Genomic DNA, 17,605 nt, shown 5'->3' on the forward strand with positions numbered 1-17,605 from the left:
TGCTTCGCAAAGATAGGATTCCTGAGGAGATTTCTTCAGTGAAGTGCAACTCTCGGAACACTGCACGCGCACTTCACAATTCTATGACAAGACCGGAGGTGAGGATTATGCTCATCTTTCTACACTCTTTATTATGACAGCAAGTTCAAAGTTCATAAAGCAAAAACGGAGAAGCTACATTGCCCAGGGGACAACATTCCCATGACGACCATAGTCCAATCAACGCTGGTTCCGACTCTGAGTATAAGTATCCCCTGCCGCCTCCTGACTTCCTCTTTCTTCACTGCTCCGGTAGAAAGCTAAGTCGCCTTTCTTTCTGCCTCTCGAATTGTTCAACTGTACTTGCCTAAGTGTTTATTGGAGTTGTAGGCTCCGCGCTTGTGTTTATCTTCACCCCAGAGCTGTTTCTAAGGACACGTTTTCAGGGCAGAAGGCTGTTTCAGTCCGAGCGCAGATTCACCTGCGGTGACACGTCAGCTCCTCCAGAGGGCGCTCTTTCGCGCCGCTCTGATTTACAGTGCGTTTTTCAACATTTTGAGCGCGCTCGATCGATGAAAAAGTGCACAACAGGGGTTCTTCGTAAGCCTGGAGGGCTTATTTCAACCCCTCCAACCCCCACTGTACGCCTTTGTGGCAAGACAGATACCGTTTTGCGGTAAGGGTATTTTGCCCAAGTTAATTACGCACGACCTAGAGAGTGCGTCAGAAGACCGTTGGTCTCTTTTTGGCCCGGTTTGGTGACAGATACGTTGGGGGGGGGGAAGGGCTGCCCTTTAAAGCTGCAGGGCATCTGTCTGTCGCACCCCAAGTCCTCTTGTTCCGACTATGCAGTCCACTAAAGATAATGATTTTTTCCCCACCATGTCCCCTGGGAAGGGCCCTTCACAGCGCACTCTACCCCCTGCGGTAGACATTTTGCTCTCTCAGGCTATTGCCCAGGCCCTGGCCCCTATTAAAGAGAGTGTGGCGCAGTTTGCTGAGAAAGTTTCTAAGGGGACTGGCATGAGTGGGAAGACGAGAGCTCAACCTTCATCCAAGGCAGTTGCAACTTCCAAGAAATCGCGCAAGCATGACGCGGGCACCTGGACAGCCTCCAGTGCCTCGTGGAAGTTTGTTCCAAGAGTGCGCGCGTGCCTAAGCGCCTACCCTGCCGGGAGGGATTGCTACTCGGACTGACGGGTGATATGGGGCACCACTTATTGGACCTTGGTAGTGGGTCTCCTAAACGGGCGGAGGAGGACTCGGAGGGGGACACTTCCTCTGCGGAGGACCAGCACTCCGGTCGCCCTTGACACCCCAGGGCCACCGTGCCAGATCCCCTGGAGACCGAAGACTCCGGCTCGAATATGTTCGAACCCGAGGGCATTTACCACCCCAGGTCCTCGGAGTGGCGACTGGAGCAGGAGGTGGCTGGATATGCAGCCAGTAAGATCAGACAACCTCTGGACAAGGGGGTTAGGGCCCGCCTGAAGGCTGAATGCCCGCGCCCTACCTTACCGGATAAGGTGACGGCCACTCCGGACATAGATCCAAAAATGTGTACCTTTCTTCCAAATACACCAAGGACCCTAAGAAGGGCATCGACCGCTCTTGGAAGGCTTGCCAGGACAAACTTCTAGACGTGTTGAGACCCTTAACACAAATTATTCAACTGGCCGAACACGCAAGACGCACTGACACTCCTCTGCCCACGGATGTCTTGGCTGGGTGGGCCCAGAGGGCGGTTTATCTTTTGGGCAACGCGAATTGCACCATCTCAGTGGAGAGACGCCGCTCCCTACTCATCAAAATTGATCCCAAGTTGGGGGAGTTGTCCAATTCAGAGGCAGGGGCGATCGCCAGAGTAACTTATTTGGAGACCCTTTTGTTAAGGAATTGGGTAAATTTGTCGCCACCTTTTTGGCGCTAGATAACGCGCAATCATCTATCAAAAAGATCTTCCCGGGCAAGGTTTTTGGAGGGTCCGGACGAGGTAGGGGTCACTCCTCCGGCCGCCTCTCCCAGCAAGGCCCCATCTCCTATGGCTACAGAAACAATGGCTGGCGGGATGGTTGCCAAGGTGCTTTCTTCCCCAATCGGGGTAGAGGGAAAGGTAGAACCAGCAGGAACGCCTGCGGAGGGGCGAACGCCCCAGGAGGCCCTTCCGGTAATGATTACCCTTTCTTCCCCTCAGTGTATAGGAGGGAGACTGTGTATTCAGGCACAATTGGGCACGTATAACTTCGGATTCTTTGGTATTGAAGACTGTATCAGGGTTCCACATAGAATTCTGGGGAACACCGGTTCAAGAACGTTCACCCAGACCCTTGACTTTCTCGGCAACAGAGTCCGCTCTAATAGATTCAGAACTGCACGACCTTCTTCGGAAGGGGGCCATCCGGCCGTTTGTCCTTCACCCCAGGGGTTTTCTGAGCAATCTCTTTCTCGTACAGAAGAAGGACAAAGGGTTTCACCCGGTTATCAATCTCAGGGACTTCAACGAATGGGTGGTCTACAGACACTTCAAGATGGAGGGCATTCATATGCTCAGAGACTTTCTCTTTCAAGGGGACTGGATGATCCGTCTGGACCTCAAGGATGCTTATCTGACGGTCCCAATTTTTTCCCCCCCATCGCAGATTTCGGCAATTCTTGTGGAGGGGTCAGGTATTCAAGTTTACGTCCCTCCCTTTCAGTCTCTCTTCGGCACCGTGGTGTTTCACCAAACTGCTTAAACCGGTGGTGGAATACCTTCAGTCACGGGGGATTCGTCTAATAATTTACCTGGACGATATCCTTCTTATGGACCAATCTCGGTCGCAACTCTTATCCAACGTGACCACAACTATTGCGCTCCTTCAGGATCTGGGGTTTGTGATAAACCAGCAGAAATCAGAACTTCTGCCATCGCAATCGATGATCTTTATGGGTTTTCTCATAGACTCCCAGTCAGCTTCTCTCAGCCTACCGGCTTTGAAGATCTCCAAGATCAAGAAGGAACTGACAAAGGTTTTGAGATGCGACAGAATTTCTCTTAAACAGCTAGCCCGAGTAGTGGGTCTGCTCTCATCCTCGATCCAGGCCACTTTTCCAGGCCCTCTTCACTACCGAGCGCTTCAATGTCTGAAGGCGCATCATCTCCAACGTGGCCTCACCTACTCTGAACTCATCTCCCTTACGCAGGAGGCGAGAATGGAACTACATTGGTGGCCGGAACACATGGAGGCGTGGAACGGCAGGGCCATTTTCCGTGCCTCGCCGGATCTTGTCATAGATTCGGATGCCAGCAGTCAGGGCTGGGGAGCCCGATGCAGATATGTCTCCTTCGGGGGACGGTGGACTCCACAGGAACTAAGCTTGCACATCAATTGCCTTGAACGCCTGCAGGTTCTTTGGTGATCCGGTCTCTGACTCAGGACAGGGTTTCCTGTGTCGACCTTCTGACGATAGACAATGTGTCCGCGGTGCAGTACATAAATCGCCTAGGGGGCACGCGTTCGAAGGCCCTTGCGGAATTGGCGAATGATTCTTGGCATTTTTGCCTTCAACACCAGGTATCGGTGACGGCAGACTATCTTCCGGGTTCCCACAACATTATAGCAGACTGGAACTCCAGGTTTTTGGGGGATTCCAGCGGCTGGCAGCTGGACAGAGTAGTTTTTCAGGCGCTCATGGAGCGTTGGAGTCCATGTTCGGTGGACCTCTTCGTATCCAGGTGGAAAGCCCAGTTACCAATATACTTCAGTTGGTGCACGGATCCTCGGGCAACTGCAGTGGATGCTTTCCTGCATGACCCACTTGGGGTATGTGTTTACCCTGTTCTTTCTGATCCCGAGGATGTCGTCAGGAAGCTACGTGGTTCTGATAACCCTACTTTGGATGTCTCAGGTGTGGTTTCCATCCCCGCTGGAGCTCTCTTGCGATTTCCCCATCCTCCTCCCCAGCTCTCCGTCGATTCTCAGGGATCCTACGGGACATTTCCATCCCCTGGCCCTTCACGGTCACCTCGCACTAGTAGCTTAGAAAAGTTCCGGGCTCGTTGGGAGGACGGACGACTTTCACAGGAAGCTAAGAGATTCATCAGACAGGCCTGGGCCCCAGGAACCTGCAAACAATACAAGTCCGTGTGGCATCGATGGGCTCGTTGGTGTTTGGGAAAACAAATCGATCCCATGGGGGCACACGTTACGGATATTATAAATTTCCTCGCTGAGTTAGTGGAAACATGTTTGTCTTATTGCTCTATAAACTCCTTTAGATCTGCAATTTCGGCAGGTCATCCCCCTCTACACAATCGTCCAGTGGAGGAACACTCTTCGGTGTACAAATTGCTTAAGGGTATTAGAATTTCCAGGCCTCCAGAACCTAGGTACTCGGAGTTATGGGATGTCAATCAGGTCCTGCACCTATTATCTTCGTGGCAAGATAACCAGTACCTCTCTAGGAAGGACCTGTCAGCTAAATTAGCTATTCTACTGTGCCTCATTTCCTGCAAGAGGATGTCTAATGTCAGGGCACTAGATGTCTCAGCAAGGGTTTTTTCCCCGGAAGGGGTCACATTAACAGTATCCAGGAGGACCAACTGTAATATCAGGTCGGTAACCTATCCGGCTTTTCCTCACGCACCGAAACTTTGTGTAGTAAGATGCCTCAAGACTTATGAGGAAGTGACGGCCGAGTTTCGGCCTCCCGGAGAACGCCAATTGTTGATTTTGATAAAGAAACCCTTCAAGGCAGTATCCTCCCCTTCCATAGCTAGATGGGTCAGATGGATCTTGGCGGATGCAGGTATTAATGTACGAGTATTCGGGGCACACTCTACTATGGCTATGGCTTCAAAGGCTATCCAGGTAGGTGGCAGGTTAGAGGATATCATGAATGCCGCGGACTGGTTGTCTGAATCAACTTGTACGCATTTTTATTTTAAGCCTATTCATGAAGCAACATCGTTGGTGGTAAGTTAGCATAATCCTCACCTCCGGTCCTGTCATAGAATGAGAAATTTCCTAGCTACTGAGAAGGAAAGTTTAAATTCTATTAAGGACACTGAGGTAAGGATTATCCCACCCAACACAAGGAATGTGTCTCCCACCCGGAAACTGTGGAAGGCATCTCCGATTTCTGGTGGTATAAATGTTTACAATCATGATATTGGAACTCTTGATAATTGGTTTGCTTATGTGCTATGCTTTGTATCTTCACACAAATTGGAGATCTCTTGTTATATAATCAAACTTCGATTATTTCAATTGTTCAGTTTTTCTGGATTTGATTCTTCCTTTGTTGAATATGTGATGTTACTCTCGTAGGTTCAGAGGCAACAAAAACCTGAGAATGCTGAATTCCCTCTGCAATGAATGCGAGGAAGTCAGGAGGAGGCAGGGTATACCTATACTCAGAGTCGGAACCAGCGTTGATTGGACTATGGTTGTCATGGGAATGTTCTCCCATGGGCAATGAAGTTTCTCCGTTTTTGCTTTATGAACTTTGAACTTGCTGTCATAATAAAGAGTGATGAAAGATGAGCATAATCCTTGTCTCCGTGTCCTAAATAGAATTTAAACTTTCCTTCTCAATAGCTAGGAAATTTCTAATTTCCCACCCAAGTATTGCAAGGCTTGGTTAGGGAAAAACAACTAGAGCAGCAATTTCAGTGCTCAGTGGCCACAATCATTAGAATCAGATTGTGCCACCTCAATATCCAGGTTAGAGAACTAAGCTGTTTATTTGCTGAATAACGTTTCTTGGGACTTCCCATATGCACTGAACAAATGGTCAAGGGCACTTGCGCCCAATTCTTCCTGAGGATCCTGACACTCTGGCCCTATGAATATTGTTATTGATGTTAAAGTTGTGACTGGTAGGGTCAGCAAGGAGGTTGAGCCCTCCATTGAAAATACCTCTGTTTTTTGTCTGAAGAATTTTATTCTAAATCTACTGACTTTCATCACTGGCGTGCTGACCAAACAGTACGGAACACAAGGAAAGAAGACTCATTATCTTTAATTGTGCTTCTCAATGATATCTCTCTATGATATCTGCGGCACTTGCATTCTTTAAGTGGGCTGCAGCTGTTTCACAAACATTCAAGCCTGTTAGGTCCAATCTTTTTACTTTCCCTTGCTGGGGGTGAGGTGGTTTCAGGTGCAGAGACATGCATTCACCTGGCTGAAGTTACAAATATAAAAATCCGGTTTGGGATCAGTTTTCAAAAATTCAGGATCCTATTAAGGAGCAGAGTTTATTGCATGCAGGCTATATGTTGTAGCCTTCACCTTAGATGGAGTCAGGAACTTTTTCTCTGCAATCTCCAATAAACCTGGAAACAAAGGAAGCAATGGTTTTGGAACTGCATTGGGCTGTACAGTTTCTGTAGGGCTTCTGGACTTTTCAGGAGGCGAGGTTTGACCCCTTGCAGAGAACGGAGGTCTGATTTGAGAAGATACTAGCCTCCCACTCTGTCCTACTAGAAACATGGCTGTTGTTTTCAATACCATCCTAGTTGGTGACAGTGGCAGTCTGTAAAATATTGTCAAATGGTATGATAGGGTTTAAAGGCCTTTGTGGCAACAGGTGGGGATCAGGAGTGATAAGCGTTCTGCATTGCCCAAGGATGTCTTGAAACAGATGCTGGTGAAGGTCGCTTTTCTTGGCAGGTGGTGAGTGAATAAGATGAAAACTTTGGGGTGATATTCTTCGAACAGGAGGTCTGTCTATGGGAATGGAGAGTTCTCATTGATGCTACTGATACAGGAGATAGTGTCAACCTCATACCACCAATGTTGATGAGTGACAACTTCAATCTGGATCTCTTCAATGTCAATGGTAAATAGTGTGAGTCCAGTCAACGAAGTCTCTTCAACAGCGAGAAAACATTTTCAACATCAAAGGACAACATTTGTGAGAGACTCAATGTCACTGTCATGGGCGTCAATGGCAGTCTCTGATGTCAACGTTGATGTGGCTGTCATAATCATCGAAAGAGGTCTCTTTGACGTTGACAGTAATACTGGTGGCGTGGTATGTGGAGTTGTCAACGGTGAAGTAGCTATGGGGAGTCGATGTTGAGATTTTGAAACGTGCTCTAAGACGTTGATGTGGGGAGTACATTGACTCTGTCTTACATGTTGAGCAGAAAGGCATTATGACTGACATAATCTGCCAGATGATGTTGAAAAACACTTTACCCATTACATACACTTAAAAGACATTGAAAGAAAGGGATATGCTGAGGAAAATTTAAATGAAAAAAATAATTATCAAAAAAACAGATGTGCTCTGGGATCCTACCTAAAGGAGCTGGAAACAAAGAATTGGGGCCTGATTTAGATCTTAGCAGATGGAATATTCTGTCACAAATGTGACAAATATCCCACCTGCCATGTTACGATCTCCAAAGAATATAATGGGATAGTAATACGGTAGACGGGATATCTGTCACACAGACGTGACGGAGTATTCCCCTGTTAGTACAGTGCATCATGGGTAGTGGAAACTCCTAGAATCGCTATCCTTACTGGATGATGTCATGACTACTAAAGTAGCTTACTTCCACTATAAGTATTTGAGATCAAATATATTCCAAGGTAGAAAAGAAGCACCACCATTTTTTGGATTAAAGAATCACCTCCAAGACTCGGAATACACTCCAAATAGAAGAAAACATGTTTAAAGAAAAAATATATATAGTCAGGTTCTGGTGTTGTAAATCCACAGAAAGGCCCTGCCGTCCCTGCATACCTACGCTGGCAAGCAGAGAAGAACGTGCTACCAGTCGCAGAGATTTGGGGAAGCAGCAGGGAAAGAAGTCTTTAGAGAGAGAGAAAAACACTGGACTGTCCATCACAATCATCTGATTCAAGGGACGGTACTGCTCTGTCTGGTTGTTGTAAGAGTAGGTTGTTCTGAACCAGCTGAAAGAGAGGACAGTATGTAAGTTTGGAATGGCAACCATTTTTAGCAATAATATACAAAGAATGAAAACAAACCTACCAGTTTCTGGTTGTGCTTTGATGAGCCAAAAGGTGACCAGGAAACCAGTGGAGGCCCCATGATACTGCTGCAAATACACCGGTAGGCACTATGAGAGGACAGAAGAGAGACAGCACAAGCAAAAGGAAAATGCAAGGAATGGTAAATTGGAGAGAGGCTATCCACAACCATTAGGAATGTAGTATATGTATTAACTGACAGGAAAAATGAGGAGTTAATACAACCAATGACTTGTTGTGAGGCAATAGCTAAACATCAATTGAGGTCTTAAGTATGGCTCTGCCATCTATCAACCGGAAATTACCCTAACCCCAGGACCCTAAAGCAAGGCAGTGAGTGACAGCTACGGAGTTAACAGTGTAGTATTCCTGTTTGTTTCCAAAGACTCGTTTTCCAGTGTTTCCAACCACTGTGTTTCTAATGCTTTGCCAGAGTTCTGGTAAATATCTCGATGACAGACAGGATAAGAAACCAACTTAGTATACGTTTCCTCAAGGAAGAATGAGATCCAAATCAATACTTCAGAGGTATTCTATTCAATTCTAGTCAATAATGGGACCCATTATTTAGAGAGTATAATGAATTTTAACTGGCTTAGGGTGTGGAGGAGCTTGGCAATAATACATTTTTGTATGAAAATCTTGCTTCAAAGTCTAGAGAACTTACTGAATTCCTTATTCACAAAATGCTTGAAAGATTTCACTTTAATCAGAAAAAAACAGGCACAAGCTTAGCCAAACTGGCTTAGCACATCTATGAAACAGGTGCTTGGGAAAATGGGCACTAATCAATGCAGGCACACGAGAAAGAAACAACCAGGTTTTAGAATCTGATGATGAAAGGGCTAAAAGGCCTGTAGGCCTGTGATATCACAATCTGCATGTACACACTGTATAACTGTTCTTTACAGTGGGTTGGAAATTCTGACTGCATAATTTAATATGGCTCCATCGCCCTCTCTTTTAATTATTTCAAATGAACTCATTTGATCCAATTTTCAAATTAGTATTGCTAGCTGAGCAAATTACATAGTCGCTGCTAGGTTATAGGCCCCGATGTAACTCTTAGTAGTTTCTGAAATTATTAGCAACCCAGAATTTCACCTTTTTGGTATATGGTTATAGTAGTTTCTGTGCATAAGAATGACACCAAAAATAACTAATTAATTGTTGTATTGAATCCTTTATGAAAATCTATGCTATAGCCCTCTGTAACAACCTCTAGAGCTTTAAATAACAGTAACTTCAACCTGGACTCAAGAAGATAATGTCAACTTAGTGACATCAGTGACCAAGCTACTTCCCCTGTTTTGTGAATTTGTTGACTTCCAAAATGTTTTATAGGTCTTCGCTCTGGCTGAGATGATTGGCTGGAGTTTCACTTGATTCCTATTGATTAGAATACTCTGCACTGGTACTTTGATGATGATTTGTGTAGCCCTTAGTGCTGCAGTCACAGGAAGAGTTCCTGGTGGGTAGCATGGAGCAGTGATGTGTTTGTACCATTTATTCTTCATCTTCATCATGCCAGATTTCCTCAACTCAAGTTACAAAACATTTATTCATTACAGTTTAACAGTGAGCCGATATATGATGTCTGACGGTCAAATCCCTCAACAGATTTTAGTGATAGAAATCATCTGGGGATCCCCATTAGAATACAAAAACTATGGTCTTCAGGGCCAAGGATGATCAAATTTGTTGCCCAGCTACTGACAAAGTGCTTGGGGTAGTACAAGAAAACTTCTTTTGTGTTTTTCAATTAACAGTAAAACTAACTTAGGCCCCTTTATTGACTGCAAACAAGACCACCTCTACCATCATAAACAGAGTGTAACAAATTAACTAGAAACATTGATAAAACTTATGATGTAGAAAATCTTCCTGAGCGGAGACTATACATAAGGCAGAATTATGCCTTAACAGTAAACTAACTTAGGCCCCTTTATTGACTGCAAACAAGACCACCTCTACCATCATAAACAGAGGGTAACAAATTAACTAGAAACATTGATAAAACTTATGATGTAGAAAATCTTCCTGAGCGGAGACCATACATAAGGCAGAATTATGCCTTAACAGTAAACTAACTTAGGCCCCTTTATTGACTGCAAACAAGACCACCTCTACCATCATAAACAGAGGGTAACAAATTAACTAGAAACATTGATAAAACTTATGATGTAGAAAATCTTCCTGAGCGGAGACCATACATAAGGCACAATATTGAATCATTATAGGACTGTGGTCAAGTGGTATAAATAACTCAGATGCTCCACTTTTATTAAGCACACTTCTTTAATTATTGCCTAGTGGTTTGGTACTATTTCTGTATGCGTCTGTTATTGACATGAAAATAAATCAGCCTGTCTCTCCGATACACTGGCTATCCGCGAGTTCTCTGGTCCCAGTTTATTTTCCTCCTGGCTCGATCTTCTTCCCAGTATGTTAAACAGTGAGCAGAAGCCGTAGGATAGACTACATAAAGAAATGCCATTAGTTAAAAGTGCTTCCCACCACCTCACTTACTACCTGCCAATTATGTGGCTCCTTCACAAAGGGACTCCATGTCACTTATGCTGTCCGCCACCACATTGCACCTCAAAGTCTCCCTCCTTACCCCCACAGTGGATTACCACCACTACAAATGGAATAGGAAAAGAACAGGCAATCACCTGAAGCCAGGCCCCTTCCCTTGGGGTAGTTGCAGTGGAACCCATATAGCCCTTCTGCCTCTCTGGGCCATTGGGTGTAAGCGGGGAGGTCTTCCCCTCTATTTTTATTTGAATATTTTGGTGAATCTAAATATTTGAGATTGTGTGATTTCATGACTTGAGTTTCGGGTTTCCAGGGATCTAATTGGTTTTAGCATGGAAAAAAATCATACAACACCAAACATGGACAATATTACATTCATATGCTTACATGCGTCATTGATTACCAGGCTTTGAGTGAGTTAAGAGGTGAAAAGGTGTAAACCATCTAACTTGGCATGGAATTTGTCTCCGTAACAGCAGAACCTTGTGAAGCATTCCTTAAGGTGAAAACCTTGTGTTGGGTGAAGTTAGTTACACTGTGAGAGGTGTAGTCATGGACAAGTCCATTAAAATTGCAAATAAAGTAATCCAGAATGGGGAAAAAGTTGGCATTCATGTAAATGCTAGGTTAAATTCTCCCAAGAGAGACTAGCAGCTGTATTCCTACAGGCAGTCCGCCATTCAGTTGAATTATGGATGCGCTCTTCATTAAAAGTTCTTAGACGGGGAACTAATTGCTTTTAGGACAAATTGAAAATCAAATCAACCCACTAACCCCATTCCAACTAGTTAAATCAAAAGTTGCTAATTTCTCATAAAGTAAAATAATTTGGGCTTTAGCTTTGAGTATGATTTGGCTTTAAACATCCAAGTAGTAACAGCCATTACATTAGCTCACCGTTCTCAAATCTGCTGCTTCTCACTCATTAACACAGAGTATGTATTACAGTTGCTGCTATCAATGGCAGAAATGGTTACTGTTACACCCCATAGGTTGGTCTAAATGGACCAATGCTTCTAAAACGTTTCAGGACAACAACCCACTTTTTAGCACAACAAACCTTTGCAACTTAGCTAGCTGTAATGGACATGAGGTGGGTGATTCTTTAATGTAACTAAAGCATTGTGTGGTAGCGCATTGACATTTACAAACAGTACATTTTCCTTTGAAATGCTCACACAATTTGCACAGGCATAGGTTTTTACTGACCAAAATAAGTTGCACGCCACTGGTAATGTCTAGAAATCTGGTTTCAATGAATATTTATTATTTGTGCACCACCAAGTATCTTGATTTGCTCTGATCGTATTAAGATCAGTTTGCATCATATGTCCAAATTACAAAACAAATGTGCTTCATTTTTGTTTCCCTAGCTGCTGAATGTGTACAGTTCACTTACAGGTATTTACACTTTGTTGTATGTTTCGAAAAAATGACATCCTGCAGCCTTTCCTTCACACTTTATGTACCCCAGCAAGATTATCACATAATTCACTTTGCTTTTCTTTCCCTGACAGCAAAGTGAGAGGATTTTATACACATCATTCCCCATGTTGGAAAATAATAAGCAGCCGAAGACATAGCCTGACACGACCTCTGTCTTTGAAACGCAGCAAATGTGACAAGCTAAACACAGAATTTATAGGCGTCTTTATTTGTTGTTTTGACTTTTGTTACCTTCACTGGATGCCATTCAGAGAGAGAAAATCAAGTTCAAAATTCAATGCCTTATCTATAACTGCATCTGGAAACTGGCTTACCCAAACGATACCTAGGTTGCAACCTGAATGTACATTTAGGAGCAAAAAAATATGTTTTGCCTTATAATACTAAAAGTTAAGTGCAAGTCAAATGGTGTTTAGGCAATACACCATCCAGGGAAAAATTTGCAATTTTCGTCGTCGTAATATGTAGGACAAACCCTTGCTCAAGGTGTTCAAAAAGTCCCAAGATGCATCTCTTTAAGGAAATGACTTAAATCCATTCCTAGAGACCTTTGGTGTATTGGGTGTATAATAAACAGACGTAACCAATCAATCACTGACTTTATTTTCAATACAACCTATTAAGGCTACCAAAGTTAATAAGAAAACGATTCAAGCTCCTGAACCATGAGACTTTCTTTGTTGATACAATAAGGCTATTAATTGATAAGCCAAGGATAATTCAAAGGGGGGTGCTTTATTTGAACCAAAATTAAGCTTTTAGTTGTGGCTTTCAAAAAACTGTCAGCATGCAGTGGAATGAATCATTCTGGGCTTGGAAATGCTTCCCATACTTGTGGAGCATGGAGCAGGACGATGTTTAAGAAGCAATTTATATTGCGACAGGAAAACTTTGTAGTGGTTCAGGTCAGCGAAAATATATTTTCCATTTATGCTAAGGAACTGCTCAAGTTCATTTTTCTTTGTTTTCATCGATACTTAATTTTAACGGATCCAACTTGCCAAGAATAAGAAATGGTAGACAATGTATCTTCTCATTTTAAAGATATTTGTTTCCAAGACTTAAACCAGAGATGTAAGATTACAAAATCACTCTCTCAGTTCAATCCTACATTGTATATGACAGTATTCAGTGAGGTTCGGACCTCATGTACAGAAATATAAGGCATTTACATAAATTCCTGGTGAACTGTTTTTTCCTAAAACTACACCAGTGGAGCCTCAATTATTCAGATAATATTACAGAGGTAGGTCGGAATGTGAGATGGAAAATTGCAAGAGTATCCTGGCTACATTTGGAATACAAATGAATTCCACTTAGAATCACTTACTGTGGACTATCCATGAAAGCCATTGAAATCTACACATAGATCCCATGTTGTGCCCCAAAACAAGTGTCTTTTTTCGACAGATGGTACAACTGTCACCACACTGCTTACATGTGGCTCCTCATTATTATCCTGTCATTATCCTGCCTCCAGTGGAAATCATGGCATTGCAAGAATAAGATAGATTAGTGGGGCAGTGTAGAGAAGTTTTGCCACAAATTATCTACGGTCAGATGGCTTTTTTGCACAATACGTAGCAAGCAGCTCTAGCTTCCCAAAATGTACACAAAAAAATTGAGATGCAACTTACCCTGCCTAGCGATAACATCAGCATCGATGACTGCACATCCCAGCTCTCTCAATACATTCACTACAGTGCTCTTTCCAGAGGCAATCCCACCAGAAAGGCCGACCAGGAACATTGTGCTGTAAGATAAGTTAAATCTGCAAACTATCGTTCTCATTAAGGTACAAAAAGGTAAGTGGTCTCAATCATTTAAGATACTATGAAAGGCTGTATGACAAACATAACACAAACTAATACATAGAGAAGACGATGAAAATATTGCACATTTCTAGCAGAATTATTTTCCTGCAGTATATAGCTATGCTAAGAATATAATTATATGATAGTAAATATAAACCCACTATAACAAAATGAGTCCTATGCTACAACACATGCAGGATCAAACTGTGTTTCCATCTTCATTACCATTCAATCATTTTGCTTTTAAAAAGCAGTGATTTGTATAAACAATTCCCCCGCTGGCCCCCAACAATGTACATTACTAGAAGGGTAAAGAAAATGTAGCAGGTTGTGACACTTAAAAGTATGATACTCTTGCTTTCAGAGGCTTTCTGAACAATCACAAAATTCACAAATAAAATACCAGTGTTGGTTGACTACATCATAGATCAAAGCTGCCGATCTCTAAAATATCTAAAGGCATTTTCATCATTTTTGGATTTTACACACTGAGGACAATACAGCACTAATTGATGTTAATAGACATGCTATGTTGCCATCAGCATGGAAGAGAATAATTAATCAATGACAACATACCCACCACCCAGTCCCCCCCAAACACGAAAGCGGAAAAAAACATAACACAGATTATTAAATGCAGGCTTCAGACAAACCAAAACCAACAGCAACACTGAGGTATCAGGGTACTGACAGTTCACTGTTTATTTCACTATGGTTTCAAATAGACTTTATAAATATGTTTGTTGTCAATTCTGAAAGTGTTCTAGGGTTGCACAGAGCATGCATATATGTTTGCAGTTGGTCAATGAGATGGTCAAGCAGTGCAGAATATCCTTCTCATTCAGTAAATCAAACGTCAACATTTCCTTGTCCATGGTAGAGCTCAGCCTCTTTCACCAATCATGAATGGAAGGGAGAGACAGACCCTTCCACTTCACTGAAATCTACAGTGTTGCTACTAGAAACATATTAGTAATGAAGATCCAGCCACACCTAGACATTCCATTAATACTCCTAGGCTGCAAACTCAGAATATTCAACACGGGATCTTCAGGTAAGGGATAGCGTATCACACCAAATATTTCTGTCCAGTAAGTCCATAATGTAGCGCAGGACAATCACACATGCAAGTCCTCCTCCATTTCACCACATTACCTCTAGAATGTGGTATCCAGGGCCGGGACCATATCACCAAGCCTAGGCAGAGTTCTATGCCAACGTAACATTATTTTAAACAATGTTGTTTTATTTGTACACTTTGTACATTCCTCAGTATGTCTTGCCATAGTCATAGATCACAAGTTAGGAGTTTCCCCAGTGCTTTCCCCCACGGTTTCCTGTATGCCCCCATTGAGTAGGGTGTCATGCATTGGACCGTACTGTGTATATATTAGAGATAAGACCTTTCTTTGAATCCTACATTGCAACAAGCTTTTCAAAGACTTTTTAGTCTCTGCTAGCTGGCTCTCTGAAAATTAAACACTGGATTATGTCTCCCATTCTTGGTTACTGGAGCCATTCCTGCTCCACTATCAAAGTCTCCACTATCAATAAGTCCGTCTTGCACCTTTCAAGACTTAACTTTCCTTTCATGAACAAGGTCTCCTGCAGTGCAGCCACCTGATTCTTTCCATTTAGCAGATAAGTCCCCTAAAGGAAAAGGTAGAAAATTGAGGTTATTGGTGTATGGTAAAGAAGGCAGGTGGGAATGTTGTTATGCCCAGGTACTATGATACCTCATACCAGCCCTTACAGTAATAGTGTGTAACCAAAGATACAGATGCTAATATGAGTCTGTGTTTCTCTATAGTACTTCTCAAAATCAGGGAGTCCAAGCCTTCTGTCACCTTTCCATTGTTGTAATACCTTTCATGAGAGTGTAAGTTTCTTATGTCCCCATATAAATCAATCACTTGCCATCTGAAGTCTCATCAAGTCATTGTTCAGCACAGCAACATTTGCCTAAAACCAACCACTTCTGGAGTATGTTTTTCTTGTGGCCACCCTTCCTAAGAGGTAATGAGTGCTTGCCACTTCAAGACGTCTTGTTTAATGCCAGCTATCACAGGCTGAAAGCTTGCCTTCTACAAACTAAGTAAAGTTGGCTTTATAAAGATGCCCAGGTATTTTATTTTCAGGTTGGCCCACCTTAAAGAGGATATTTTTTCCAGTCTTCTGCAAGTTCTTTACAAGATTCTCATTTCCAATAATTCAGATGTTAAGATTAGCCTTGAACTCCAAGATTATCTCATATTGGCATAGGATTTCCAGAGTCTTCGCTATGGACTTCTCCAGATAACAGTGTCAGTAAAATATCAGCCTTGAAAAAAATGGATCCTTTGTATATCATCAAGGGGCATGCCTTCTACCCATTTGGCCTTCCTAATTGCCTGTGCTGGCCGTTCCATTGATGTAGTAAGGAGGAGTGGAGACAGTGGACAGCCTGGTCTTGTTTATTCTAGAGACAAGGTTATTCATATGTTCTCATCATAGGGCCTATTCTCACCCTCTCTAGGATTCTCCGCAAATATGTCAGTTGACCCGGTCAAATGCCTTTTCAGGATCTAGCACCATTGCCATCATTGACAGCTTGCATTTATTCCACTTCTCAATCAGGTGTAACATTTGTTGCACATTGTCAAAAGTTTGGTTATTCACTATAAAGCTCAGTTGGCCAGGCTCAACTCAGAAGAGCATGAGCAGATCATGTCTATTCACCAGGATCTACATAAAGATCTTAAGACCCAAACTGAGCGATGTAATCAGTTAGTAGAATGTACAATACACCCTAAGTTTTTTCCTCTTTCTCTATTAAGGATGTGTTAACCGCCCTCAAAGAGGGCAAGACCATTCCAGATTCTCTAAAAGAATTAAAGAGCTTCACCCAGTGTGGAGCAATAATAGAACATAATCTTTTGTAAAAGTGGACCATCTGCTCATTGGAGCCTGGGGTCTTATATACTGCCAATTTTTTGATAACTTTGCTTACTTCATACTCTGAGATATATTTGAGGCTCAAGCCATCCTGAGGTGTCAGAGAGGTAGGTCTAAAGTCTTCTAAATGGTTACTGTTTTGGTGTCCTTGGGTTTTCCAATGGTATAATTACTGGAAGAAGTAAGTTAATTTTTCTCGCTTTTCCTTCTTCAGTCTTTAGGATGCCCCTTGAATGTATAGCGTTGGTGAGTCTGGATATTGCTTTTGCTAATCACAATCTATTTGCAAAGAAACTGTCTGCTTTATTCTCCTTTTCGTAAAAGCATTCCAATAAGAGCTCTCTCTGTTTGTTCCATAAGCAATAAATTAATCTGCCCGTTAGACTTGTGATTTTACAAAAAGATTCAAGAGTTTCTGATTGCTTGAGACTTTCCCCAGAAAAACAGTTTAAAAGGGCATCATGTTGTATTATCATACACATCTCTACGTTGCCATTTATTCTAAAATATTCTTCCATCTGTTGCCTCAATATTTCCTCACATATCTTGTTCCTGAGAAGGGGAAGGTCAAAGTGTCATGGTCACTCCTTTCTGGGCACAGCTACAAAGTCTCAGTCCAATATTACTAATGCATTGTCAGAGATCACGAGGAGGTCTGTGCCCACCAGGTCCTTGACTTCCTGTAGCGTACTCAAGCCCCAGATCAAGTATATTCTTGAATATGTCCTTTGCACACTTGAGAAAAAGGCCTCATCTTTGGCACTGGTGTGGAGACACCTCCAGGTGTCATGTCAAACCCAAGCAGTGAATACCTTGTCAGTGCATACATCATCATTCCACTCTGGAACCTATCACTAGATGTCGGTCTATGGCGGGTGAATGAACTATATTAAAGCACCCTAA

At 42.9% G+C, this 17,605-nt stretch overlaps 1 protein-coding gene across 4 annotated transcripts in view; it reads right to left on the reverse strand.

Annotated features, from left to right (window-relative positions):
* The window catches only part of DCAKD (dephospho-CoA kinase domain containing), a 292,941-nt gene that overhangs the window by 239,500 nt on the left and 35,836 nt on the right, over positions 1-17,605 (reverse strand). For 2 of the 4 annotated variants that reach the window (XM_069237948.1, XM_069237949.1), the window contains 2 exons: positions 13,592-13,707; positions 7,972-8,059 (listed from right to left, as the gene is read on the reverse strand). In XM_069237948.1, the coding sequence (XP_069094049.1) occupies positions 7,972-8,059; positions 13,592-13,615 (112 nt within the window). In that variant the 5' untranslated portion in view covers positions 13,616-13,707. The remainder of the gene's footprint in view (positions 1-7,971; positions 8,060-13,591; positions 13,708-17,605) is intronic. The other 2 variants (XM_069237947.1, XM_069237945.1) reach the window with 1 other exon arrangement.

The sequence above is a fragment of the Pleurodeles waltl genome, chromosome 6, assembly GCF_031143425.1.
Source record: "Pleurodeles waltl isolate 20211129_DDA chromosome 6, aPleWal1.hap1.20221129, whole genome shotgun sequence".
NCBI classification, from domain to species: domain Eukaryota; kingdom Metazoa; phylum Chordata; class Amphibia; order Caudata; family Salamandridae; genus Pleurodeles; species Pleurodeles waltl.